The 26976-nt window shown below is 44.7% G+C and overlaps 1 protein-coding gene across 1 annotated transcript in view; it reads right to left on the reverse strand.

Moving 5' to 3' along the window:
* Positions 1–26976, reverse strand: part of NID2 (nidogen 2) — a 67455-nt gene that overhangs the window by 11022 nt on the left and 29457 nt on the right. Inside the window, exons 6-13 of the mRNA XM_040477140.1 lie at positions 26363–26608; positions 25005–25205; positions 22918–23148; positions 10643–10786; positions 9569–9697; positions 8519–8662; positions 1732–1851; positions 686–916 (exon numbers count right to left, since the gene is read on the reverse strand). Of these exons, the coding sequence (XP_040333074.1) occupies positions 686–916; positions 1732–1851; positions 8519–8662; positions 9569–9697; positions 10643–10786; positions 22918–23148; positions 25005–25205; positions 26363–26608 (1446 nt within the window). The remainder of the gene's footprint in view (positions 1–685; positions 917–1731; positions 1852–8518; positions 8663–9568; positions 9698–10642; positions 10787–22917; positions 23149–25004; positions 25206–26362; positions 26609–26976) is intronic.

Here is a 26976-nt window from a genome sequence, read left to right on the forward strand (position 1 = left end):
CCCCGCCCCGGGGAGCACGGAGAGCCCTCAGATGGTTACAGACACGCTCACCATTAGCATCTCAGACCGCACGGGCTAACAAAACAGGTCCCTGCATCTCTTCGGACAGTGGCTGGGGCAAGGGGGTTCCCCACTGATATGCTGGGCCTGCCTAGAGACAGCGGGGGTCATTAGCTTAGAGCAAACTAGTGGGATCCACCCACAGGTGTCTGCTTATTTTTCCTATTGATACTAAACTGGCCTTCATACTGCTTCCTGAAATTCAGAAGGCAGAGTGTAGTGATATAAAGGAACATGTGCAGGCAGTTCTCTTTGGACAAAAGGCTGGTCTGGCAAGATCCGTTAGCTCCAAGGCCTCCCTAAGCTGCCATAACAGGTCTCGGGCAGTGGCCTCAGCCTGACCTACACCATTCATCTCAACGTCCCGTCTTGTACCGGGCAAGTCTAAGGCTGGAGTCCAACGTGTAACGGTGATGTCAGTCTATGTCCCTGTCACCTGAATGTGTGCACAGGTGGGCACAGATCATCTGAGTGGTCCTAGGAGGAAGGAGGCTATGAAAGGACAGCAGTCGGCCCCGAGTCTGCACGGTCTGGGCAGGAGTTATAATCTGCCCCACAGGCTGCGCCATTCTGCTTCTCAAGCCCCGGGCCTAGGTCGGTACAAGCTCCTTCCTGCCTGGCTCACCTGCTGGTCCGCAGTGAGGTGGTGTGGAGCCGGGTGGAGTCCGGGTGCCGGGGACTTCGTGACCGTTGGGGTCCACGCACCAGCAGAAGCCAGTGCTCCCGTGACACTGCAGTGGCAGGAAGTGGCCCTGCTCATCGCACTGGGGGATGTGCACCCGGGAGCCAGGATAGGTGTGCTGAGCGTGGGCACTGCGCTGCTGGCGTTCACAGGGTTTCAGTCCTGATGTGGGGTCTTCGGAGACCAGGGTGGAGGAGACGTACAAAGAAGGAATAAAAGACATTGCATCCCATCCACTTTTACCAGCTAACTTCAAAGTCTCTCGTCTGAGGTGATGTTCTTTGCTTATTTTTCCCTCCCTATACTTGGGAGACAGCATAACATGGGGGAAAAAAAATAGCCGGGCACTGAGATTGTGAACTCCTGGATTCTTATTTTAGTTCTGCCACTATCTACCTAATGTCTCCCTAATTCTCACAGTTCACCCTGTTAAGTCCTGAGCTGACGGTACCTACTGTAAAATCGCCCCTCCCTCAGCCCTAAGGGTAAAATGAAGAACCCATAGCTTGTGTCCAAACATCCCAAGAGACTTGGGAGAAAACAAGTAAACCTCTGTTCATCCTCTCAAGTCCAGAGTCTAAGTCTGAGAAGCTCCAGGTCAATGGCAATCACTAGGTCACACAGTGCTGGCCAAGACCTCCTAGAGTGTCACCACGGGGGCTTACTACCAGCTCACTAGGTGCATATGGCTCCTATTTAGTAAGCTTATCCCAGTCCTTCATCTAAATGACACTTACCAAGGCAAAGCAGATCATGACGGGAGTTGAACACAGCTGCCACTAGGTAGGACAATGGGTGGGGTCACACTCCTGGCCTCCCAGATTACTAATAACCAGGGACTTCTAAGTAAACTAGAAGGAGGGAACAGGAAGAAAATCCAGAGCCTAGAAAAGCCTTGGTCCCCGATAAGAACAGGCTAAAGGCTGTGGAAAAAATACACTGAAGGAACCAGGAGTTTTCTGTGCCTCAGGCAGCCCTCAAGACCTTACCAGGTGCGCACTGAAATCCATCCCCATGATATCCAGGGAGGCATCGGCAGGAGAACGAGCCAGGGGTATTGTAGCAGGTAGCTGAGGGGTGACATCTGTTTTCCGAGCATTCATCAACATCTGCAGAGGCAGGAACAGGGATGGGGTGGGGGGGGGGGGGCGGGGAGGAACAGCATGACTTCACTGCACCCAACTGGGGCTACTACACGGCCCTAGTACATGTGGGTCAATGCCAAGGGGTCAACCTTAGAAGACCTCTGGGCATGAGCAGAAATATGCTGACAGCTAAAGGCGGGCTAAACATACAAAGTCGAGGGACACGTGAGCGAACCCATTAGACTAAGAATGTACAGTGTAGAAATCAAATGGGTGGTCACTTCCAGAAAAAAAAATATCCTGCGGTGTATTTCTAGAGTATCTTTCATCCACAGTGAATTCCAGGAAGTTATTACCTTTGAACTAGCCTTTGGGCTGTAAATCACTCACTTCCTTTCAGTACCACAGCAGTAAATACATGTAACAATGGTTTCGGTCTTGCCCTGTTGGCACCATGTCCCTATAACACCAATCTACAGATCCGGAGAAGCCCGGTGAGGCTCCAAATGCTTTTTCAACTAAGTTTGGAAGCACATCCAGTCTCCCGGAATCAGAGTCCTACCATCTACAATGCCCAAGGAATCAGAAATTTTCTCTACTTTCTACCTTTAGAAGAAATAGAAAAGCGTCAGAAAAATATTATCAGAAGTTTGGAACAACACATTCAAAAGAACATCTAAGGGCGCCTGGGTGGCTCAGTCAGTTAAGTGTCTGACTTCGGCTCAGGTCACGATCTCGCAGGTTGTGAGTTCGAGCCCGTGTCGGGCTCTGTGCTGCCAGCTCAGAGCCTGGAACCTGCTTCAGATTCTGTGTCTCCCTCTCTCTCTGCCCCTCCCTGCTCACGCTCTGCCTCTCAATAATAAATAAACATTTAAAAAAAAATTTAAAAAGAACATCTAAATTTGTCAGGTTTATCAGTACAAACAGTTCAGGCCCTCCCACTCTCCACATGGTACTGTAAGGATTAAATTTCATATTTCTCAAAACTGCAACATCCTAGGGGTGTCTGGGTAGCTCAGTCAGTTCAGTGTCCAACTCTTGACTTCAGCTCAGGTCATGATCTTGCGGTTCCTGAGTCTGAGCCCCACATCAGGCTCCATGCTGTTGGTGTGGAGCCTGCTTGGGATTCTCTCTCCCTCCCTCTCTCTTCCCCTCCCGTGCTCTCTCTCTGAAAATAAACTTAAAAAATTTTTTTTTAAGTTACAACATCCTAGAACCTTACATGCCAGCTTATAGTCCTTTTATTTACTGCAATCAGCATATGCAGACAATAGCAAGACAGTCCCCTTTCCCCCCAAAAAGCCTATGAGAGTCAAACTATTAAAACCAATGGCTACTGGTTGAGATAAGCTCTCTGCAGAGATAGGAAGTCTTCCAGAGTAAAACAAGGATAAAGAGTTTAAGTCTGATCAAGGCTCCACTGAAAAGAAAGCCTTCACTTTCACGAAAACACCCAAAAAACGATTTAAAAAATGGATGAAAAAAGGTGGGTTGGGATGATCAATGTGAAACCTAGAAGAATGTGAGTCCCAGAAGTGAATTGCATCAGTTTGCTATAGCCCAGGGCAGAGACACATAGAACCCAGGAAGCCCAAGAGCCACAGCCTGAATTTGACATGGATCAGCTGGGGACAGAGTTGGCCCCTCAACCGGCCTCCCATGCCCCAGGTGAAATCTCTTCTAGGATTATGACTACCAGCCTTGCTATGACCATGCGCTCACTGAGCCACCCTCCCAGGTGCCGGTGAGCAGACATGTTCGCGGGAGAGGAATCTCTTATGTCATAATGAACGAATTCACATTCTGCTTATCCTCAGTCTTAAGGAAGTTTCGTCAACATACATTAGCTCCCCTAAGTCCAAAATCATCTTGAATGCTTGACAGAACGGAGTAATGCCACCCAGAGAGGCTCTGCCCAGATGAACTGGCCTCCCTAGTTACCTTCTTTCCACCTACAAAGGCAGGAAAGTACAAGGTTAGAAACAAACAAGGTTTTCTGGTTAGCTCCTCAGTCAACCAAAAAGAAACCAGACTAATCACAACAAAAACTCTATCTCCAATCTAATCAATAGGTTCTATATTGTCATATATAATTATCTTTGAGTCTGGCCCTCAGTCTCTTGACGAGGACAACTCCAACACCTAGCTGGGCAAAGCCAGTGACCATCCAGTTCCTTGGGCCTGCAAGAGGCCATAAAACTGGCTGTAAAACCAAAGCTGTAAAACTGAACATCCAGCAGGAAATTAAATGCAGGAAATTGAAGCTATTCATAATACATATGCTAAAAGGACTTCTCATGCTAACAGGAACCCCAGGCAATGACAGGAAGCAGGAATTCCTGAGACACAGGGCCTATTTCTAGAACCCATGGATCAGTTTCTTGAGATTGTTTTTGAACTAAGGGAGAGGGGACTCCCCAGAGCTACCAGGTTCCTTATGTTCTTAAAGCCTATGGCCTAAGAATTGTGATCAGACTGAAAGCCAGTCATCTTCCCACAGATACTAGAGTCAGGGGGAGGGACACTAATGGATGTAAATGACCAGCAGGAGAAAGCCCTTGAAGGGACAGAAAGCATCACAAGTGAGGAGCCCCTGTCCCCTAGAAGCTGGAGGAGGTAAAGCTCCCTGAAACACAGTCCCCCATACCTCCTTGGAAGACCTCACACCATGACAGAAAATGAGTGCAGTCAGCCACTCCAGAGCCTGGGCTCAGAGCAGGCTATGGCTCCTCCCAAGGAGTGCTAACATTGAGGGGTGTGGGGGGAACTGGGGCTTTTGTGTAAAGAAGGGGAGCTCTTCCCTCTATCACAGGATGTCAAGTGTCAGGACAGAAAGCATGGAACGCTTTCAGCCCCTAGGGAAGGGAGAAACTCCTTGTTGCTACGCTCAGGTTGGGAGCTGCCATTTATGCCTAACAATCCCTGTCAGGGGTCTTTAGGGGCTGTCAGAACACTGAGGTCAAGACGACAATGTTTGGGGCACAGAACTCCTTTGCCACTCAGATAATGAAACATGGCTCAATGTCAGCACAATTCTCCATTCTATTCTGTTAAGCTGGTAAAACACCTGTATGGAACATTTGTTAAAACCCTCCATTTTGAATTACCAGATTCTAGCTACCCTTAACCCATCCCACCCAACCCCCTTTGCTTTCAGACCATCCAGTCAAATTTCCAGACCCCAATAAAGGCTTCAGCCCACAAGTTCTAGCTCCCCACCTATTCGGTCAAGCACCTTGCTGGGTGTGCCCCTGTGTGGTATGTGGTGACCCTCTCTCTGGGACCCATGAGCGTAATGAACTCCTTCCTTGCAAACCTTGTACTCTTCTCCTGTGGCTGCCCCAACTTTACCACACCTTACTTAACATCTTTTTAGAACAGAAAACCAGAGACAGAATAACCTAAGTGCCTCTCCTCACGTCCCTCCTGAGCAGTGATGGTGCTGAGGGATGTCCCACCCGTAACTCAATCGCTTCTCCTGGAAAGGTCCCAACTCAAGACACTCTGCTTCACCTGGCAAAGTTACCAAGATCTATGAGGACAAACATGCCTGAGAAATACCGGCTCATACCAACACAAGGTGGACATCAACCCTGAAACCGTGGCAATCGGGGTTGATTGAGGGAAGCTGGAAAAGATTGAACTCTCCTTGGATAAAAGTAGTAACTGCTGGTGACTCAGACTAGACGGAGAACCCAAAGCCAAGTCCATCCAGCCTCTCCAGGGAACCTGGTTTTTAACAAACTGGCTAGAGAAAAACCCACACGCCTTTTATTGCTAGCTTAATGGAGTAAAGAATAACATGCATGCTTCAAGAATGCGCACTTTCCACAAAATAGAGCTTCTATCTCTATTTTTCTCTATTTTGCTATTTTCTCTCTATGGCCACGGGTACACATGCACATTGTGGCATGTCTTTAAATATGTGCATGCATGTGCATACACCCACACACACGTATGTACTTATCCTGCAAATCACCTTCATGACTAGCCCAGTCGGATTTAGGCATGGCATAGGTCTTTAGGAAAAGGACTATTCATTCTCTTCTACTCCACAGTCTGAAAAGCTTGGAAGGCAACCCATGGTAATGGATTCTGGGAGACAGCCTCTAAGGAACCCCAAAGATCCCTACCTCCTAGCATTTGCAATCTTATGTAATCCCCTTCCCTTGAGTAACTTGCATCTAATCAATACACGAAAGCAATACTGAGGGGATGTCATTTTTGTGATTATAACTTCCAATTTGCTAAAAGACTTTCTGCCACTGGCTTTGATGAGTTAAGCTACCTTGTTGGAGGTCTGCGTGTCAAGAAGCTGAAGGTCATCTCCAGGCCACAGCTAACAAGGACCTGAGGCTCTCAGGCCTCAAGGAATTGAATCCTGCCAATAACCATGTGAGGATGTTTCCCCAGTTAGGCCTTTAGAGGAGACACCAAGCCTACCAGACCCCTTGTTGCAGTTTTGTGAGGATCTTTTTAAGCAGAGGACCAAGCTAAGCCATTCCCAGGCCCTTGACCTATAGATAATAAATGTGTATTGTTTTAAGCTACTATATTTTGGGGTAATTTGGTATGCAGCAATAGATAACTAATACACTAAGGGAAGCAACTGATGGGTTTTAAGTTTGTGAGTTCCAGAGAAAATCCCAAATGCAGAGAAGCAAAGATTGAATAGGGACAATTAAAAATGGCAGAAATCAGCAAGAGGGCAGTAATAACAATGAATGGCATTACTCACAAGTTCCCAACATGGAAAAGTAACCAATTTTAACATGATCCCAAAGATAATCAAAGTTTTACAGGACAAATAGAAGTTAAAAGAAGGAAGAGAGAATGAATCTAGACGGGATTAGGGCAAAAACTATCTAACTCAATTAACATTCTGATTAACACTCATCACACCTAGGCTGCAATTGATTTCAACTTGTTAGCTTTAGACCAAAGACCTAAGAAGTGAAATACTTTAAGGGCACGATCTCTGCTGACCTGAGTGGCCGGATGTTTAAATACGCAATTCTACTGACAAGATTTTGCTTCTCCAGGCAGTCTCATCTCTTAAATGTGCTAAATGGAACTGAACGGTAAAGATTCACAAGGGTGGACAAAACATTATGCCCGCATGAAGAACACAACCATGAGGAGTTTGTGCACCTCACATCCTGACCCCCATACCTGTGGAGGCTGCCCTCTGTGTGTCAAGAGTGTATCTATTACAGATGGAACTCTTGGGCTGGTCAAGTGGGAGAAGCATCTGTGAATTCCAAATCTACCTCGTTCTCACTGGGAAGCAGTTGAGCTCTAAAACTGGGGATATTTTTAGTAGAGAAAAAAACAAAACAAACCAGGGCTGAACTGAGCCACGGCTTTGGGTCATTTCAGTATAAACTGTGTTTTTAAGAAAAGCATACAGCAGAACTTCTGTACAACAGAAGTGGAAACATGAAAGAGCCAGTTCAGACAATACCAAATGGCCCAGCACAACGAGGAAGGAGAGGACGGCTGTGCTGCCCTGACACGTGTTCTGTCCAGAACGGACGGCGTCAGTGGGCTCGTCCGGGAGCCTCTCCGCTGAGAGGGAAGGGAAGAGGAATCAGGAGGAGGAGAAGCGAACATCTGGGTAAGGAGGCGGGGTGGGCATGTTGTTTCATCTGCTGTGAAGCTCCCAGGGGTCACACGGCTATTGTAGCACATCAACAGTGGCCCAGCCAATGCAAGCAGCAGTCTGAAGGGAGGGGGAAACCCTGTGTTCCAGGTTTATAATCCCCACACAGACCCTTTTCCCACCATTCTCTCATTGCCGGTGTCTCATTTTACCCTAACTTTGTGCGCGTTACTGACAGCATGAAATGGAGTTTCAATTCCATCATGTCACTGGATATATTTTGAAAACCTTTTGTGGATTATGTAGATTTCTTAAATAATCTCTATATTAAAGTACTACTAATCCCAGTTTCATGAATATTTATACCCAGAGAATTATACCTAGTTCAGTAACAACCTCAAACATTATTATTATTTAACCGAGTTAAATTTTAACAGTTAGTCCTGCATTCCAGTTTAGTGATTTTATAAAATACTGTACCAAGTCTTAACCAGCTTAAATGTGGTTAGATTTCTGGGGGGAAAAAAAAAGTTTTGGGTATTTATGTATGCATTACTATCCTCTGAAGACAGAGTTCTCTCTCTCCCCACCCCCTCCCCTTCTCTCCAGAGAGAGAGGTGAGAGGGAAAAAATGAGAAAGAATTGCATGTATGTTTAGAGATTACTTTAAATACGCCTTCAACCAGTATCATAAGCAACTCAAAGTTAGGCGCAACTGGAAGTGCTAGACTAAGTCACTGACCATAGATGGAAGGATGGAGACTTCCCAACAGGTGAATAGGCTTTCCCAAAGTTCGTCCAGCCTACGCCAGCTCTAAGGAACAGAAGGTTGGCTACAAGCTCGCAGTGGCTTCCTAGTGCTCCGGGAACGTCCCCACCATATGCTCACCAATCTAATCCAAGGGAAAATACCCTTTGCTCTGCTTTTTGACTCAAAGGACAGCTTTTCTCTTGCTCTTTGGACAATTCCAAGGCTGTGTGAGTCAAGGAAGGGAGAAGTCCTTTTGAGAAAGGTTCCGGTTATGTGGGGATGTTGCATACAAGGCAACTTTCCAGAGTCACTGAGGCTGACGACCCGCAGGTACTCACCAGTACATTGGTGCCCGCTGCCAGTGTAACCAGGCAGGCAGGTGCAGCTGAACGTGCTGCCCCCATGGTAAATGCACCGGGCCTGGTCGGCAGGAGCACAGGAATGACTGCCATCCGCACAGGGGTTGGGAGGTGGGGCGATCACTGAAAAGAGAAGAAGGCAAGGACATCTGAGAGTTCAGACCTGCAGATGGGTGAGACTGCTCCTCCCAGTGTGATTCACACACCCATAGCATCAGGACATCTAGGGGCTTAGAAGGCATATAGGTTCTCAGGCCCTATCCCAGAGCCAGTTAATCAGAATCTGACTTTCAACAAGATCCCTGGATGGCTTGTATATGTATTAAAGTTTGAGAAGTGCTGGTCTGGGTTTGTGGTTAAAACTCTAGACATGAAGATCAGTCATTAAAATAGTCCTTGATAAAGTTTATAACTCACCAGAACTACACACACACACACACACACACACACACACACACACACACACACACACACACACACAGTTTCTATGATCACTGCTACTTTTTCATCCCACTGGGTTAAAAAGCGTATTTTCTCTATCATCGTCTGGCTTTACCAATGGGATGAATTTGGGATCCTAGTTCCTGTGGATCCACTTTTAGGTCCAAAGGTTTCTTTTTCTTTTCTTTTTTACCCTTGAAAGAGTACATTTATTACAGATGGAGTTGTACAGCTGGCCCAGTGGGGCGAGCATCTTTGAATCATAAATCTGTTTCATTTAAATTTGAGAAATATTTTACTTCTGTCCAGAGCCGGTGGTATTAGAGGTTCACAGTCTTGTTATATGATTGGGCCAGATACCAAGACACGCAGGAATCCCAACTGGGTGAACACCCTTCAATAACTCAACACCGAAAGGAAAGCAACATACAAACCCAGGGCTGAACTGGGCCATAGGGTTATTTCTGCGCAAAGTGTTTTCAGAAACCATATGGCAGAGCTTCTGTATGTTAGAGCAGAAACATTAATGAATCAAAGAGCAAGGTTCAGCACTATTTTGGCCAAAAAGAGAAATGGCGTAGCACTCACATATACAAGTGTGGTGGTCGTCTGCAAACTCATAACCACTCCGGCAGTCACAGCTGTAGCTGCCCGGCAAGTTGGTACACACAGAGTTGGGGCCACAGTGATGGAAGCCCGTTGCACATTCATTTACATCTAAGAAGAAATAACGACAGAAAAGCGCGGCTTAAATCAAGGGTTCCACAAGTGAGAGGTCTGAACACTCGATGTTTCCTCACTACTACGAAGCTTCAACAGGACAAATAGTGGACTAAACAGAAGTCCAAAGGTAAGATTTCTAAGCATCGACCAGAATGCATGTTGCAGATTATAATATTTATCTGCAGTCAGTCAAGTATAAGTCCGAGGGAGAAATATTTCAATATTCTAAGCATTCTTTAGACTTTATTTTTAAAAAAACCACTCAACATTTAAAAGAAAAACACACTAATGACTTTTCTTTTAGAAATGTAAAGAAATTTCTGTGGATTGTGGGGATATAATAGGGGAAAAAAAACAATGTCTGAAACCTGAAGACAACCTGAAAACACATGTTTTAGTAAATATAAGAAAATACTTAATACAGGATTAAAATGACAAAACTTAAGGGGCGCCTGGGTGGCGCAGTCGGTTAAGCGTCCGACTTCAGCCAGGTCACGATCTCGCGGTCCGTGAGTTCGAGCCCCGCGTCGGGCTCTGGGCTGATGGCTCAGAGCCTGGAGCCTGTTTCTGATTCTGTGTCTCCCTCTCTCTCTGCCCCTCCCCCATTTATGCTCTGTCTCTCTCTCTGTCCCAAAAATAAATAAACATTGAAAAAAAAAATAATAAAATAAATAAAAAAATAAAATAAAATGACAAAACTTAAGAACTCAAAATATGCAGGAACTGCAACAGTTGTCTTCTTTCTCCAATCCCAGCCCCAAACACCCACGTCCAAACTATCCTCTCAAAATATGCTTCAGTTTTTAAATAACAGCATTTAGGTTAATAGCTGCTAAACTTGTCTTGTTGATCAGTGGAGATCATAAAAGCAGACGCACCTATCTTCTATAAACACAGGGCTGGAGGACCCCGTGAAAGAACACAGCGCATACAACTTACCCACACAACTCCGTCCATCTCCCTGGTACCCGGAGGCACACTTGCAGGTGTAGTCTACACCTGTCCCTGGATGGCACCGAGCTTTCGTGTCACATGTGTGGCTCCCATCGAAGCAAGGATTCACTGGGGTGGGGGTTGGGTCCACTGCATGAGCAGAGAGGGAATAAACCACACTAGCACAATCTGGTTGTTGTAAAGAGAATGGCACAGAAAGGAGATCAAAGACTCCATGGGGCCCAAAAATAAATTCAAAATGGATGAAAGACGTAAAGGTGAGACAGGAAATCATCAGAATCCTAGAGGAGAAAATGGCAACAACCTCTTTGACCTCGGCCACAGCAACTTCTTACTTGACAGGTCTCTGAAGACAAGGGAAATAAAAGCAAAAATGAACTATTGGGACCTCATCAAGATAAAAAAATTGCACAGCAAAGGAAACAATCCACAAAACTAAAAGGCAACCAAAGGAATGTGAGAAGATATTTGCAAATGACTTATCGTATAAAGGTTAGTATCAAAATCTATAAAGAACTTACCAAACTCAACACCTGTAAAACAAATAATCCAGTGAAGAAATGGGCAGAAGACATGAATAGACAGTTTTCCAAAGAAGACATCCAGAAGGCTAACAGACACATGAGAAGATACTCAATATTGTTCATCATCAGGGAAATACAAATCAAAACCACATTGAAACACCACCTCACACTGGTCAGAGTGGCTAAAATTAACAACTCAGGAAACAAAGGATGTAGGTAAGGATGTCAAGAAAGGGGAACCCTCTTGTACTGTTGGTGGGAATGCAAACCGGTGCAGCCACTCTGGAAAACAGTGTGGAGGTTCCTCAAAAAATTACAAATAGAATTACCCTACAACCCAGCAATAGCACTACTAGGAATTTATGTAAAGGATACAGGAGTGCTGATTTGTAGGGACACATTTACCCAATGTTTATAGCAGCACTATCAACAATGGCCAAATTAGGAAAAAGCCCCAAAGTCCATCAACTGTTGAATGTATAAAGAAGATGTGATATATATATATATGTAATGGAATACAACTCAGAGATGAAAAAGAATGAAATCGTGCCATTTGCAACAACGTGGATGGAACCGGAGGGTATTATGCTAAGTGAAATAAGTCAGAGAAAGATATCATGTGTTTTCACTCATATGTGGAATTTGAGAAACTCAACAGAAGACCATAGGGGAAGGGATGGAAAAATAAGTTACAGAGAGGGAGGGAGGCAAACCATAAGAGACTCTTAAATACAGAGAACAAACTGAGGGTTGATGGGGGGGGTGGTTAGAGGGGTGGGGAAGATGGGAGATGGGCATTAAATGGGAGATGGACACTGAAAGGGGCACTTATTGGGATGAGCACTGGGTGTTGTATGTAAGTGATGAATCAAGGGAATCTACTCCCAAAGCCAAGGCTACACTGTATACACTGTATGTTAGCTAACTTGACAATAACTAAAAAAAAAAAAAAAAAAAAAAAAAAAGAGAGAGACTCCATGGGACTGACTATATCCTCATCTGTTTGGGGGCCCACCAGGCGACCTTACTAAATTATTAATCCCCAAAACTGGGCTGGATTATCCAACCTGCAGTTTTAAATTCCAGAATGGCTTCCTCTTCCCTACTCTACAGACACCTAACCTTTTATTACTTACATTAGGCTTGTGTCCAGGGAATAAAAACATCCAAAACATGACCAACTTTTATTTTAAAGTGCTTTCACTCTATCACCTCATGTGATTCTCCGAACTTTGTGAGGTTGGCTGTCATCCCCATTCCCTTTGCAGATAAGTGAGTGACATTGGAAAAATTGCCCCAGCTCACAAAGCCAGGAAATGATACAGCAGGAATGCATATCCCCAATTTTTGTCCCTAAAGCGGGCAAGACCTCACTAAAATTCACCATTTTAGAAGTCAAAATTTCATTAATGGGAAATCTTGCTTTTATAAGATTTAGAAGACTAAAGAGGAATGGTTTTTGCAGTATTTCCTCTTCAGGATTAACCTTGCCAGAGATCCATCCACCCACTGGGTAGTGAGAACTGTTAACATCTGAGATCTTCCCTAAAATTTTATTTCTAGACAGAGTAGAGTAGTAATGCTTAGTGAGCACTTATTTGCCAGGCACTGTTCTAAACCCTTTACATATAACATCCCTTTAAATCCTCATGAGTGCACTGTGAAGAAGACATTAATATCTTCATTTTTTACTACAGTATGGAGAGGCCAAGTAACCTGCCCAAGGTCATAAGACAAGGTGCATGGAGTGGGGACAAGAAGCAGGCAGTCTGTGCTTTCCACCACTTGGCTGCAGACACCACTGAAGGAACTTCATAAACTGGGCTCATCTAAGCCAAGGGCACAGAAGTGGTGTTGGAGAGAGCCCCAGACACAAGGAATCCATTAACTCTGGGCACTTCCGTTTACTCCTCTGATTCCTCAGGTGTAAAATGGGAATAAAGACAATGCTTAGATCTGCTAAAACTGAAGAAAATAAAGCAAACCCGACATAATGTACGTGGAAGGCAATTTCGCTCCCCGCAGGCAGGCCCACCCAGTCCCTAGTGACTCTGTTCCCCCCTTTTCTTCCTCAGTGGGGCCACTACCCTCAACATGCTTTCAGCTTTATGTCTCAGTTCCTAGAATTAATTCTTTTTTTTTTTTTTTTTAATTTTTTTTTTCAACGTTTATTTATTTTTGGGACAGAGAGAGACAGAGCATGAACGGGGGAGGGGCAGAGAGAGAGGGAGACACAGAATCGGAAACAGGCTCCGAGCCATCAGCCCAGAGCCTGACGCGGGGCTCGAACTCACAGACCGCGAGATCGTGACCTGGCTGAAGTCGGACGCTTAACCGACTGCGCCACCCAGGCGCCCCTCCTAGAATTAATTCTAATCTTAGATCCAAAAGATTTCAAGAGCTTTATCCAAACCTCCCAGGCTTTACATCAAGCCATCCCTGCTACCGAGAGGGCTTCGTCTAAGTCATAACTGGAGCTTCTGCCTTGGACTTCTGCCTGTGCCTGGTCCCTGTCTTGACAGCCAGCTCGGTACACCCCAAGTTCTGCCCGGATCACGACAGCTCCCACTGCTCCAGGGACCAGAACCTTGGCATCGGTAGATACACTGGCAACACCACCTATTTGAATTTCCTGGCACCACCTCCTCCTAGATTCTCTCTCATTTCTCTCTAGCTCACCCACATCTCCCACCCTCCTTACCTCAGGTGGGTGGGCCTTGCCCATAGTAACTCCTAGTCTAGACTCAAGGTGACACTTGCTGCCGTCACCTGCCTCAGACTGGACCCCCTTGTAGTCCTTCAGGACATCCAGCTACCTCCCCAGGGCTTGCCCATGGTCCACGCTGACTCTTCGAGCTTTCTCAGCCTGGTAGGAGCAGGGACGCCTTGACTGAGTCTCTGAAAGGACCCGCTGCTTTCTGGTCAATTCCCCCTATCACTTTATAAGAAACACCACTCTGTGTTCTTACAACGCAATATTCTTAGTCCCAAATTATGGCCAAGCAAGTAAATAAAGGAGGGCCATGGGTTTATCCTTGGTCTGCCTCAATGATGTTGGCTGTGTATGTTACAGAATCTTTGCCAAGAAAAAAAGGACCAACAAATGGCTCCAGCACTTTTTAAACCTGATGAACTTAAGTCTGTCAGCGTGCGCCTAGCTCCGCAAATCAAGCAAAATACCCTTGGGCGTCCCTCGTTCTTCCCTCTGGATCTCTTGGTGAATGGGATGGAAGCAGAATGCTGGGGTTATAGGGTAGTACAGACCAAGTTCCTGAGACAGTCCACAGCATGGTTATGGTTAAGAGTAGGGTCACGTCCTCGCTGAAAGCTGAGAGCAAGGCAATTCCTTCTCATTTCTCCATTTTAGGAGAAGATGCTGTATAACGTGCGTGGTCTACCCAGCCAAAGGGGGAAGCGATCTCTGAAATGTTTTAATTTAGAAATACCAATGCTTACCCTTCTTGTTCAGTACTTTCCAGCATCAAATTTGCACTGTGGCACATTCTGGTAAAGATCAGTGAGAATGCATAGACATCAAGAGCTCACCGCCCTGCTGGGCATGAAACAAAACAAAACAAAAAACAACACAGTGCAAAAGCTGACTTGCAAACTTGGACGGGAAACACTGGCCTACCTGAAACCGAGGGGGCAAAATGTCCGTAGTTACGTGACACTGATTTAACATATACTACACTGACAGGACGGGCTATGTAATTCACAGAGCTCAGTGCAAAATGAAAGCGTGGGGCCCTGTTCACAAGTTAAGAGTTTCAAGAGAACAGCCGCAGAGCTCTCAAACCAAGTGTAGAGCCCTTCTGAGCACAGGCCCTGCTCACTGAACTTGGTTTCCAAAAACACGGCTTTAAAAACACATTTCTAAAACCATTTGGCTACTCACTCTCCACGGCTTGTTAGCTTTCTCCTATTATAGCAAGAACAACACTATCTTCCTTACCATGTATTCTATTTCGCCCTCACCCTTTTAAACGGCTTGACTCTCTGACAGGGGATCTGGAACTAATTTACTCATTTAATCAAGAGGAGAAGAGCAGTTTTCCATCAAGGAACAGTCCGTTCCGCTTCGCTGCATGGCCCTCTGCCCAGTCTCCTCTACCGGCCAGAAGGAGGCCTGAGGTGGGCACAAGGGCAGGAGGCCCAGCGGCGTCCTGCTCGAGGACCCCACAAAGGACAGCCAACCCAGACCTGAAGCTCAAACACTTGGAGGGCGGTTGGGGGCTGCAGCTGGGAAGTGGGCCAGGCCCCAGGCTCTGACTGCTCACTGGGAAGACTGGACGACAGTACCTCCCGAGCCCTGGGAAGCCACAAGTGCCCACATCAGATGGGGCAGCTGCGGGGTGTCCCAGACATTCCAAACAGATCATCATTCCCTCCGGAGAAACGGAACACTTGAGAGGATACTGTTGTGTACTGCGGGGCGGGGGGGGAAGGTTTTGTCATTCGTTCATTTGTTGTTTTCTCTCCCCCCACCCCATTTTTCTCCTATTCAGGGAGTATAAACAACAGTATTGCAGTTTTCCCCAGGGGTGGGTGAAACGGGGTGCAAACACACAGGGTTAAAACACACACGCCCTCTTGAAATTTGGCCCAAATTATGAGGCAGTCCTGAGGCCAGCGGAGTCCATGTGGAAAAGCAGTGCCGGGCAAGGTTACGAGACGGGCTCTAGAGCTGGGGCCCAGGATTGGGTCCCAGCTGGACACGTTTTAGTTGTGACGGAGCAAGTTACTTCATGTCTATACCTCAGTCTCTGTAAAACGGGGGATGATGATCCCTCTGTTGGGCAGGGGGTTTTGTGGGACTGAGTTCATTTCTGAAAGTACTTATGACAGTGCTTGGAGCCAAGTAAACTGTCCTTTGCTATTATATTGGACTGGCATGGAAGGGAAAAATCACATAAAGTTCTAAAGACAAATTAGCAACTTGGTACCTGTCAGTTTGCCGGCATTCTTTTTGTTACTCTCATCTGGTGTGTCTCCGGGAAAAACACACCCAGAGATTTATCTTTTCACTACGTAATTCTAGAATCTGAGCGGGATTCCACGGCCTGGGAGGCTCTTCGCTAATCACTGTTCTTACAGACCAGACACCGACACCCAGCAAAGTGCTGAAGGGTGTTTTCCTCAGCTGTTGGTGTTCAACTCTTTTCTTGAGAAATAGGCAACCATCTTTTCCCTTGTGGGATGTCCATCTCTCTAAAGTCAACTGACGTTTTCATGCTATTAAAAAAATCTTTGCGTTCCCAATGCCTGTACTCCCAAGCACGTTTCCTAAAACCAAACCACCCACACAGCCACACCAACAAACTTGGGATTCTCATTTCAAGTCACCTCCACATCCTCGAAGAGTCCAGCCCTCCTGCCTTCATCTCGTTATCGTATTGCTGAAGTGATGCTCATGAGCCTGAGGAGGCTTACGGAGCCCTCCTCTCCATTGCCGAGTCACAGAATCACCTCTGGAGGGGAGTCTGGCCTCAACAGTATCGATACAGAGCAAAACACGCGAGACCCTCTCTTTACTCCTTAGGTACGCCTTGCATTCTAGGGGAAAACACTAGCTATTGGCTTTCACAACTAAAATGTCCCTTTCATCTGACAATTTCCTATCTGTTAGGGTTCCTGGACTTTGCAGGTTCACCCTCTGGCTCACCAAAAAAAAAAAAAAAAATTTTTTTAATCGACAGACTTTTTTTTTTTTAAAGAACAGTTTTAGGTTTACAGAAAAATTGAGCAGAAAGTAAAGGTTTCATAGTGCCCCCCCCCCCAATATGCAGCTCATGAACTTCTTATATTAGTGTGATACAGTCATTGTAACGATAAGCCAATACTGATATTATTACCTAAAGTCTACAGTTTATTAGGGCTTACTCTTTGTGTCATGCAGTTCTATAGGTTTGGGCAAATGTATAATGACATCTATTCACCATCATAGAAGCATACAGAGTAGTAGTTCCACTGCCCTAAAAATCCCCTGTGCTCTCCCTAGTCACCTCCCCCTGAACTCCTGGCAACCACTGACTTTTATTCTCTATAGTTTCATTTTTCCTAGACTGTTACATGCAGTTGACCCTTGAACAATTTCCTGATCCCCTGCAGAGCTGAAAAATCTGCATATAACTTTTGACTCCCCCAAAGCTAACAGCTTACTGTTGACCAAAAGCCTTACCAATAAGGAAATATCTGATACCTATTTTATATATTATATACTGTATTCTTAATAATAAATTTAAGCCAGAGAAAAGAAAAAATTAAGAAAATCCTAAGAGAGCACCAAAAACAAGAAGATACCTAGGAATAAACCTAACCAAAGAGGTAAAAGATCTGTACTCCAGGGGCGCCTGGGTGGCGCAGTCGGTTAAGCGTCCGACTACAGCCAGGTCACGATCTCGCGGTCCCTGAGTCCGAGCCCCGCGTCGGGCTCTGGGCTGATGGCTCAGAGCCTGGAGCCTGTTTCCGATTCTGTGTCTCCCTCTCTCTCTGCCTCTCGCCCGTTCATGCTCTGTCTCTCTCTGTCCCAAAAATAAATAAACGTTGAAAAAAAAATTTTTTTTTAATAAAAAAAAATAAAAAATAAATAAAAAAAAAAAGATCTGTACTCCAAAAACTATAGAACACTTATGAAAGAAACTGAAGAGTACACAAAGCAATGGAAAAACATTCCATGCTCATGGACTGGAAGCACAAACATTGTTAAAATGTCTATACTACCCAAAGCAACCCACATACTTAATGCAATCCTTATAAAAAATACTAATAGCATTTTTTACAGAGCTAGAACAAACAATCCTAAAATTTGCATGGAACCACAAAAGACCCCAGATAGCCAAAGCAATCCTAAAAAAGAAAAAAAAAAAAGCTGGAGGCATCACAAACCCGGATTTCAAGCTGCTTTACAAAGTTGTAGTCATCAAGACAGTATGATACTGGCACAAAAACAGACACATAGGTCAATGGAACAGAACAGAAAGCCCAGAAATGGACATGGAACTATATAGTCAGCTAATCTTCAACAAAGCAAGAAAGAATATCCAATGGAAAAAAGACAGTCTCTTCAACAAATGGTGTTGGGAAAACTGGATGGCAACATGAAGAATGAAATTAGACCACTTTCTTACACCATACACAAAAATAAATTCAACATGGATTAAAGGCCTAAATGTGAGACAGAAAACCATCAAAATCCTAGAGAACACAGGCAGCAACCTCTTTGACCTCAGCCAGAGCAACTTCTTACTAGACACGTTTCTGGAGGCAGGGAAACAAAAGCAAATAGGAACTATGGAACTTCATCAAGATAAAATGCTTCTTCACAGTGAAGGAAACAATCAACAAAACTAAAATGCAGCCTACGGAATGGGGAGAAAATATTTGCTAATGACATACCTGACAAAGGGTTAGTATCCAAAATCTATAAAGAACTTACCCAACTCAATACCCAAAAAAACTAATAATCCAGCTAAGAAATGGGCAGAAGACATGGATAGACACTTTTCCAAAGAAGACAATCGGATGGCTAACAGACACATGAAAAGATGCTCAACATCACCCATCACCTGGGAAATGAAAGTCAAAAAAAATGAGACACACCTGTCAGAATGACTCAAATTAACACAAGAAACAACAGGTGTTGGCAAGGATGCAGAGAAAGGGGAACCCTCTTGCATTGCCGGTGTGAATGCACACTGGTGCAGCCACTCTACCGAATAGTATGGACCGTCCTCAAAAAGCTAAAATAGAACTACCCTAGGACACTGCAATTCCACTACTAGGAATTTACCCAAGGGATACAAAAATAGAGATCTGAAGGGGTACATGCACTCCACTGTGGAGCTAAAGTTTATTATGCTAAGTGAAATAAGTCAGTCAGAAAAAGATAAATACCATACGATTTCACTCACATGTGGAATTTAACAACAACAACAACAACAAAAAAAAACAACAGATGAGCATATGGGAAGGGGAGAAAAAAAGAGGGAAACAAACCATAGGTAACTCTTAATGATACAGAACAAATTGAGGGTCAATGGAGGGGGGTGGGTGGGGGATGAGCTAAAGGGATGACAGAGATTAAGGAGGGCACCTGTGATGAGCACTGGGGGTTGTATGTAAGTGATGAATCACTGAATTCTACTCCTGAAACCAATATTGCACTGTATGTTAACTAGAATTTAAATAAAAGTTAAAAAAAAGAAAATCATAAGAGAAAATACATTTACAGTCCTGTATAAAAAAAAAGCCACATATAAGTAAACCACCCAGTTCAAACCTGTTGTTGTTCAAGGGTCAACCGTAGTTGGAATCACACAGATGTAGCCTTTTCAGGCTTTCTTTCACTTAGCAATATGTACTTAAGGTTTCTCATGCCCTTTAGTGCCTTAGTAAGCCTAGAACATTCTTATCTGCATGTTTACCAAGCTTCACAGGTGTGGTTAATTCCAACTCAAGTTTGAGAAACACGCCTTTTTTTTTTTTTTAGTTTTTTGGGGGTTTTTTTGTTTGTTTTTTTATTTTTACCCCACTGCTATTTTTTTTTCAGTGAAGACATAACTCACATACCATATAATTCATACATCTAAAGAACACAGATTTTTTTAGTATATTTACAGTTATGCAACTATCACCACAATCAAGTTTAACACATTTTAATACCCACCCGCAAAAGACACTTGTACTCTGGCCATCCACTCCCTATCCTCTTATGCCCCAGCCCTAGGCAACCACTGATCTACTCTCTTCGCAGATTTGCCTCTTTGGGATATTTCATATAAATAGAATCAAACAGTAGGTTGCCCTTTGTGACTAGTTACCTTCACAAGTCAGCTTGTTTTCAAAATTCATTCATATTGTAACATGTGTCAGTACTTCATTCCTTTTTATGTCTTGATCATATTCCATTGTATGCATTAGGACATTTTAAAAATCCACTCCTCAATCGATGGACATCTGGGTTTTTTCTACCTTTTGGCTATTCTGAATAATGCTTCTATGAATATTCATGTACAAGTTTTTATGGGGACATAAGTTTTCTTTTCTCTTGGTTATAGAGCTACGAGTATAATTGCTCAAGTGGTGGGGCACCTGGGTGGCTCAGTCAGTAGAGCGTCCGACTTCGGCTCAGGTTGTGATCTCGTGGTTTGTGGGTTCAAGCCCCACGTCTGGCTCTGTGCTGACAGTTCAGAGACTAGAGCCTGCTTCAGATTCTGTGTCTCCTTCTCTCTCTGCCCCACTCCCCACTTGCACTCTGTTTCTCAAAAATGAATAAACTTAAAACAAAATTACAAAAAAGAGACAATTGCTCAAGTGGTAACTTTAACTTTGAAAAACTACTGGATTGTTTTCCATAGTAAGTACCATTTTACACTCCCACTAGCAGTGTATGAGGGTTTCAGTTTTTCCACAACGTCACCAACACTTGTTATGTTTTTTTAATACAGCGATCCACATGCATGTAAAGTAGTATCATTATGGCTTTGACTGTAATTGCATTTTCCTGATGACTAATGATACTGAGCATCTTTTCATGTGCCTACTGGGTAGTTTGTGTATCTTCTGAGAAATGTTCTATCCAAATTTTTTATATTGTTTCTTTTCACTGTGTTTGTGAGAGTTCTTCATATATTCTAGATATAAGCCTCTTATTAAATATATGATTTTCAAACATTTTATACCTTTCTGTGGGTTGTATGTTCACTCTGTTGGTAATAACCTCTGAAGCACAAGTTTTTAATTTTGATGACACCCAATTTTTTCTTGATTGCCTACATTTTCAGTATCATATATAAAGAAGCTATTGCTGGGGTGCCTGGGTGGCTCAGTTGGTTGGGTGTCCAACTTCAGCTCAGGTCATGATCTCACACTTTGTGAGTTCAAACCCCACATCAGGCTCTGCTGTCAGTGTGGAGCCTGCTTTGGATCCTCTGTCCCCCTCTCTCTCTGCCCCTCCCTGCTCTCAAAAATAAACATTAAAAAAAAGCGGCAGCTATTGCCAAATTCAGAGTCACAAAAATTTGCCCCTTTATTTTTTCTAAAGTGTAGCTAAATTACATGAAGGTCTATGACCCATTTTTGGTTAATTTTTGTGTATGATGGAAGACAGGGGTCCATAATCATTTTTAGCATGCAAATATCCCAACTTTCCCAGAACCGCTTGTTAAAAAAACTACTCTCTAGGGGCGCCTGGGTGGCGCAGTCGGTTAAGCGTCCGACTTCAGCCAGGTCACGATCTCGCGGTCCCGTGTGTTCGAGCCCTGCGTCGGGCTCTGGGCTGATGGCTCAGAGCCTGGAGCCTGTTTCCGATTCTGTGTCTCCCTCTCTCTCTGCCCCTCCCCCGTTCATGCTCTGTCTCTCTCTGTCCCAAAAATAAATAAACGTTGAAAAAAAAAAATTAAAAAAAAAAAAAACTACTCTCTCTCCTCAGTGAATTGTTTTGGCAACCTTGTCAAAATCAATTGATTGTAGATGTGAGTGTTTATTTCTGGACTCTCACTTCTATTCCACTGATCTTTATACCCATCCTTGTGCCAGGACTACATGGTCCTGATTAAAGTGGAAATCCTCCAACCGTTCTTTTTCGATTTTGTTTCGGCTATTCTGGGATCCTTAAGTTTCCATCAATTGTAGAATCGGCTTCTCAGTTTTTGCAGAAAGACCAGCTGATAGCTGATAGGATTGTGTTGAATCTATGCTAGGAAGCACTGCTATGCTAATAAGTCTTCTGAGTCATAAAGATGCCATTAGGTCTAATTTTCTATTTATTTAGGTCTTAATTTTTTTTTTTCAAAACTGCTTTATAGGTTTCAATGTAGAAGCGTTACACTTAAAAAAATTTTTTTTATTCCTAAATATTTTGGGAACAGAATTGTTTTTAAGGTTTCCTTTTCAGTTTGCTCATTGTTACTACACAGAAATAGAAGACTGATATACAAAAATTATATCCTTTGACTTTGCTGAGCACATTAGTTCTCACAGTTTAACGAATTAGACTCTCTACATATTAAGATCACATCATAGGAGAACAGAGATCATTTTACTTCTTCCTTTCCAGTCTGCCTGCCTTTTATTTTCTTGCCTAATTGCCCCGGCTAAAACTTCTGATGCAGTGCTGAGCAGAAGTGATAGGAACAGACATCTTCAGAGTGAAAGCATCCAGGCTTTCCTCATGGGGTACGATTCAACTTGTGTTTTTCTCTCTTTTTGTTCTTCCAGGCACTGGCTCTTTGTCTTACCTTGATTTGATTTGATTTGATTTGATTTGATTTGGTGAAATCCAGCTCACCCTTTGAGTTCTAGCTAAAATGTCCCTTTTTGGGTGCCTCTTCCCTACACTTCCAGACTAGGCCCATAGTGCCATGCTCTTATCAGTATTATAAATACCTGTCAGCACCAGTCCCCCTCGTAACTTGGCCTCACCTTGTTCACAGATGTCTCCCCAGCAGAGACTGGCACACACATGGGGTGTGTGCTTGGCACACCAAGCAGCCTCACATATTGTGCTCTATTCCTTAGTTTGGTAGGAACGCTGTTCTACAAGTTCCATTTCTACCTCTGTCTCCACCTCAAAGACAAGCCCCTGCTTTACGCATCCTTACGCCCAGCACCTAACACAGAGCCTGGTACTCGGTAACCCTTAGGAACCTCCGTGAATCATTCTGAGGCTACTCAAAAAGGAATTTTAAAAAGCTGGATGCGATTTTTTTGCCAAAACAACAGAAGGAAACATACCTTCAACTGGGCCAAGCTGATTGGTCACAGCAAATCTAAGTACTCCTTCCCCAGCAGTGTACAAGGCAAAGACCCGGTCCACATTCAGCTGCTGGGTTTTGGGGATGGCCCGGTGTCTGGGGGCGTGCCTGCACGCCTGGTAAGTGATGTTCTGGTAGATGCGGTAGGACAGTGTTTGGTTGATGCCACCGAGGATGAGTGAGTAGTCTCTGGAACTTGTGGAGGTCACAGCTGCAACAGACATTATTCAGCCAAACTGGTCAATTTTGAAGATACCAGAGATTTTCATGTGGGGTAGATTTTTCTGCACAGTTGTTCATCTAATTCCTGGAGGGTGTTCCCTTGGGAAGTTCCTGAGTTAATATGGAAAACCTGCCTGACAATTCCAGGAATGTGAGTAGACCCAAAGCCAACGTGCAGAGGAGGAGGAGGGACGATCACTGCCATCATTACTAGCAAAGAATAAATTCTGCCACGATGTGCCAGCCACGCCAGGTGCTCTACAAGCCCTGCCTTGTTAGTACTCACCCCAGCAGGATGGCCTCTGCGGTCACGGGCAGGGGGCCTTGCAGAGGTGAAGAGGTAGCCTATCACATACCAGCCTTGTGTATGTGACAGAGCTGGAACTGGGACACGAGGCAGCCCGACTCTCTACCCCAAGTTTTCATGTTCAAGATTACACAGAGGTGACAGCTTCCAACTTAAGTCCGAAGGGCTCTGGACAAAGGGAAGGGACGTTCTTTCAATCTGAATGTGGAGTTGGAAGCCCACACCAGTGTTCTGGCCATCAGCTGTTCTGTGCACGATCTGGGTTTCTCCTGCCCATTCTCCTCTGTTCACCTTCTGCCCAGCTTCCAACACTCACAACACAGAAGCGGGAAAGGCACGGCTCGAAGCAAACTGCTGTGCCGCAGGACGACTGCTGTGACTACGCCAGCGTCTTGCATTCAGGTGGTTTTACAGAACTCAGCACAATTTACACATAACAACCACGGAAGGTAGAGAGAAAAGGCATTCTTCTGATCATTCTCAAGATGAGAAAATAGGCCCTCAGGTGGCAAGTGACCTTAGCCCTCAGCTAGTTTATTTTTTTTTCCAATATATGAAGTTTATTGTCAAATTGGTTTCCATACAACACCCAGTGCTCATCCCAAAAGATGCCCTCCTCAATACTCATCATCCACCCTCCCCACCCTCCCAACCCCCCTTAACCCTCAGTTTGTTCTCAGTTTTTAAGAGTCTCTTATGCTTTGGCTCTCTCCTACTCTAACCTCTTTTTTTTTTTTCTTCCCCTCCCCCATGGGTTTCTGTTAAGTTTCTCAGGATCCACATAAGTGTGAAAACATATGGTATCTGTCTCTGTATGGCTTATTTCACTTAGCATCACACTCTCCAGTTCCATCCATGTTGCTACAAAGGGCCAGATTTCATTCCTTCTCATTGCCACGTAGTATTCCATTGTGTGTATAAACCACAATCTCTTTATCCATTCATCAGTTGATGGACATTTAGGCTCTTTCCATAATTTGGCTATTGTTGAGAGTGCTGCTATAAACATTGGGGTACAAGTGCCCCTGTGCATCAGTACTCCTGTATCCCTTGGGTAAATTCCTAGCAGTAGCCCTCAGCTAGTTTAAACTACAAGTCCATGATGTGAATTCCTATCCTCTGACTCCAAACCTAGCATTAGTTGTACAACACTGTGTAACACCTCATTTTAAAACGGGCTGAAACAATGTTACAGGACAAGTAAAAATTCCAATGGTCAATATTTTTCCGTGGCCCAGAGAGCACAGGTGGTTAAAAACGGTATATAATTATACAACCCTAACCCACCCCCAGAAACAAGGTTACCATTGATTCCATTATTATTTGAAAGTACTGGGATAGGAATGTTAGTATTCATTTGTGTAGCAGCCAACACTTATACTACACATTTAGTAAGAGCACTAAAACGATATTGAGCTCCTTTTATGTACCACACACCATTCTAAGGACATCTCACATAAAAACTCATCATCCTCACAACTATCTTGGGAGATATGCACTCTCCCCATTCTATAGATGTCAAAACGGGTTACACATACCTGAGTCCGTGTAGTGGTAAAGCTCCTTGTAGGGCGCTATGTGGGCTGTGAAATTTGCTGGGATGTAAGGCACCTGGCCTTGAATGTTGGTCTTAATGCTCAGATAGTTCTCTGGGTCAAGTCCCTCAGCAGTTTGAGTGATGCGAACCCTCTCTTCCCCCGGATAGAAAATAACTTCCATGTCATGGGTAAAGGTGGCACCTGGAGAGGAAGACAGACTTCAGCACGGAGCTAAGAAGGGGTGTTGCGTCCGCCAGTAACGATCACCGCTGTGCATTTCCTCATTCCTACTGCTGTTGGAGACGGCGCCTACGGAGACCATCTGATATCCAAGACTAAGTACCATCAGCTGCCGATTTCATCAGTTCCCCCAAGTTTCTACTAAACAGTGTGGTTTCATCCTGCCTCATTTCACGCTGCTTCTCTTTGTAACAGCTTGTTTTCCGTAAGAAGCTACTAGGAACATCCTGACCTTTCTCTTTCTGAGGTTGCCAGACTTAGTAGAAAAACAAGCAAAAAATCTTAGGACACCCAGTTAAATTTGAATTTCAGATAATATGTTTTTAGTATAATATGTCTTCTACAATATTTAGGGCATACTTTTACTAAGTTATTCACATAATTCATTGTTCACCTGAAATTCAAATGTGATGGAATATACTCCACCTACTTGTAACTCCAAACCTTGATGGAAAACAAGATAGCTCTGGAGGTGCGGGAAGAACTTTTCTCTCAGCACTTGATCTGTGATAAATCCAGTAGGAAACCGGCCTTTTCAGGTTGGGAGGAAAGAGCCAAAAAAAAAAAAAGATCCTCTACACCACCTAAGGTGGTCCTTAGACCAGCATTTGCGTCTCCTGGAAGCTTGCTAGGAACACAGAATCACAGACCCCAGCCCAGGCCCACAGAGCCAGAATCTGCCTTTTCACAAGGGCTGCAGGTGATCTGTGTGCAGGTTAGAGTGTGAGAGGCAATCACCGGTCGGTACCATTATGGGTCAGAGTCGCGGGGGTGGGAGAGGAGGAAGTTTACTCACGAGCAGACTCCTCTCCAGATGCCCTGTAATCACCATTTGTGCATCTCTGTTTGTCAGATCTGTGTGTAACAACTCAAGTAAACACAACCTAACAAACAAGCTTCAAGCAATTCTGGTGAAAGGACATAAATGGTCCAAATGGAATCATCCCATTTCTCAGGATGACTTGGAGAACATGTGGAAGAAAACAGTCCCGTGAGACCAAACCAGGCCCAGCTACACACCTGTAGAAAGCTGAGCAAACAGATCCTCTTTCACAGAATAAAAACCAAAGCATGGTGGCCAGGAGCCATCAGCCCCCTCAAAGGGCACTGCTGCTCACCTGTGAGACGGAAGCCATTCTCCCAGCCTGGTTTTTCTAATGCAAAGAGCCAGCCAAATAGGCCTCCGATTGGCGTGAGCGGGAGAAGGGCTTGGGCCGCGGGCTGTGGGATGTGGCTGATGGCCGTGTAGGCTCTGCCATCATTGCCCACGATGTAAGCATGTAGGTCCACGTCAGTGAAGCGGACGGGCGTGTGGCCCACGCGGAGGTGGCCACTCACTTTCCCGTTGACTCGGTGCGGTACCCCTGAAAGACAGCAGATCCGGTCAACTGTGACCACGGTCCAGGTTGGGGATGGGTACCCAGAAAGTAATTCCGCTCACAATTCCCAAAACTCAGTCTTTTAGCCATTGTCATGATTCCTAACCAACCCATTATCCATCTAAGTACAAAACAGACCTGTCTTCGATTTATTTTCTCCCATCCACTCTCCCATCCACTCTGACTCTCATGAGCTGGCCAAAAGGAGGAAAGATTTCTGGCTAATCCTCAAATTGGGAAACCAGCCCAAATGCGCTCATTTCTCTCGATCAAGCACCTGCAAGTTGCCGGTGCTTTGATTCAGGCAGTCGGAGATTCGAGGTCCATAGGCAGAGTCACAGCGGCGGCTGGAA

This window comes from Herpailurus yagouaroundi, unplaced genomic scaffold (assembly GCF_014898765.1).
Source record: "Herpailurus yagouaroundi ecotype Mexico unplaced genomic scaffold, PumYag 141, whole genome shotgun sequence".
NCBI lineage: Eukaryota > Metazoa > Chordata > Mammalia > Carnivora > Felidae > Herpailurus > Herpailurus yagouaroundi.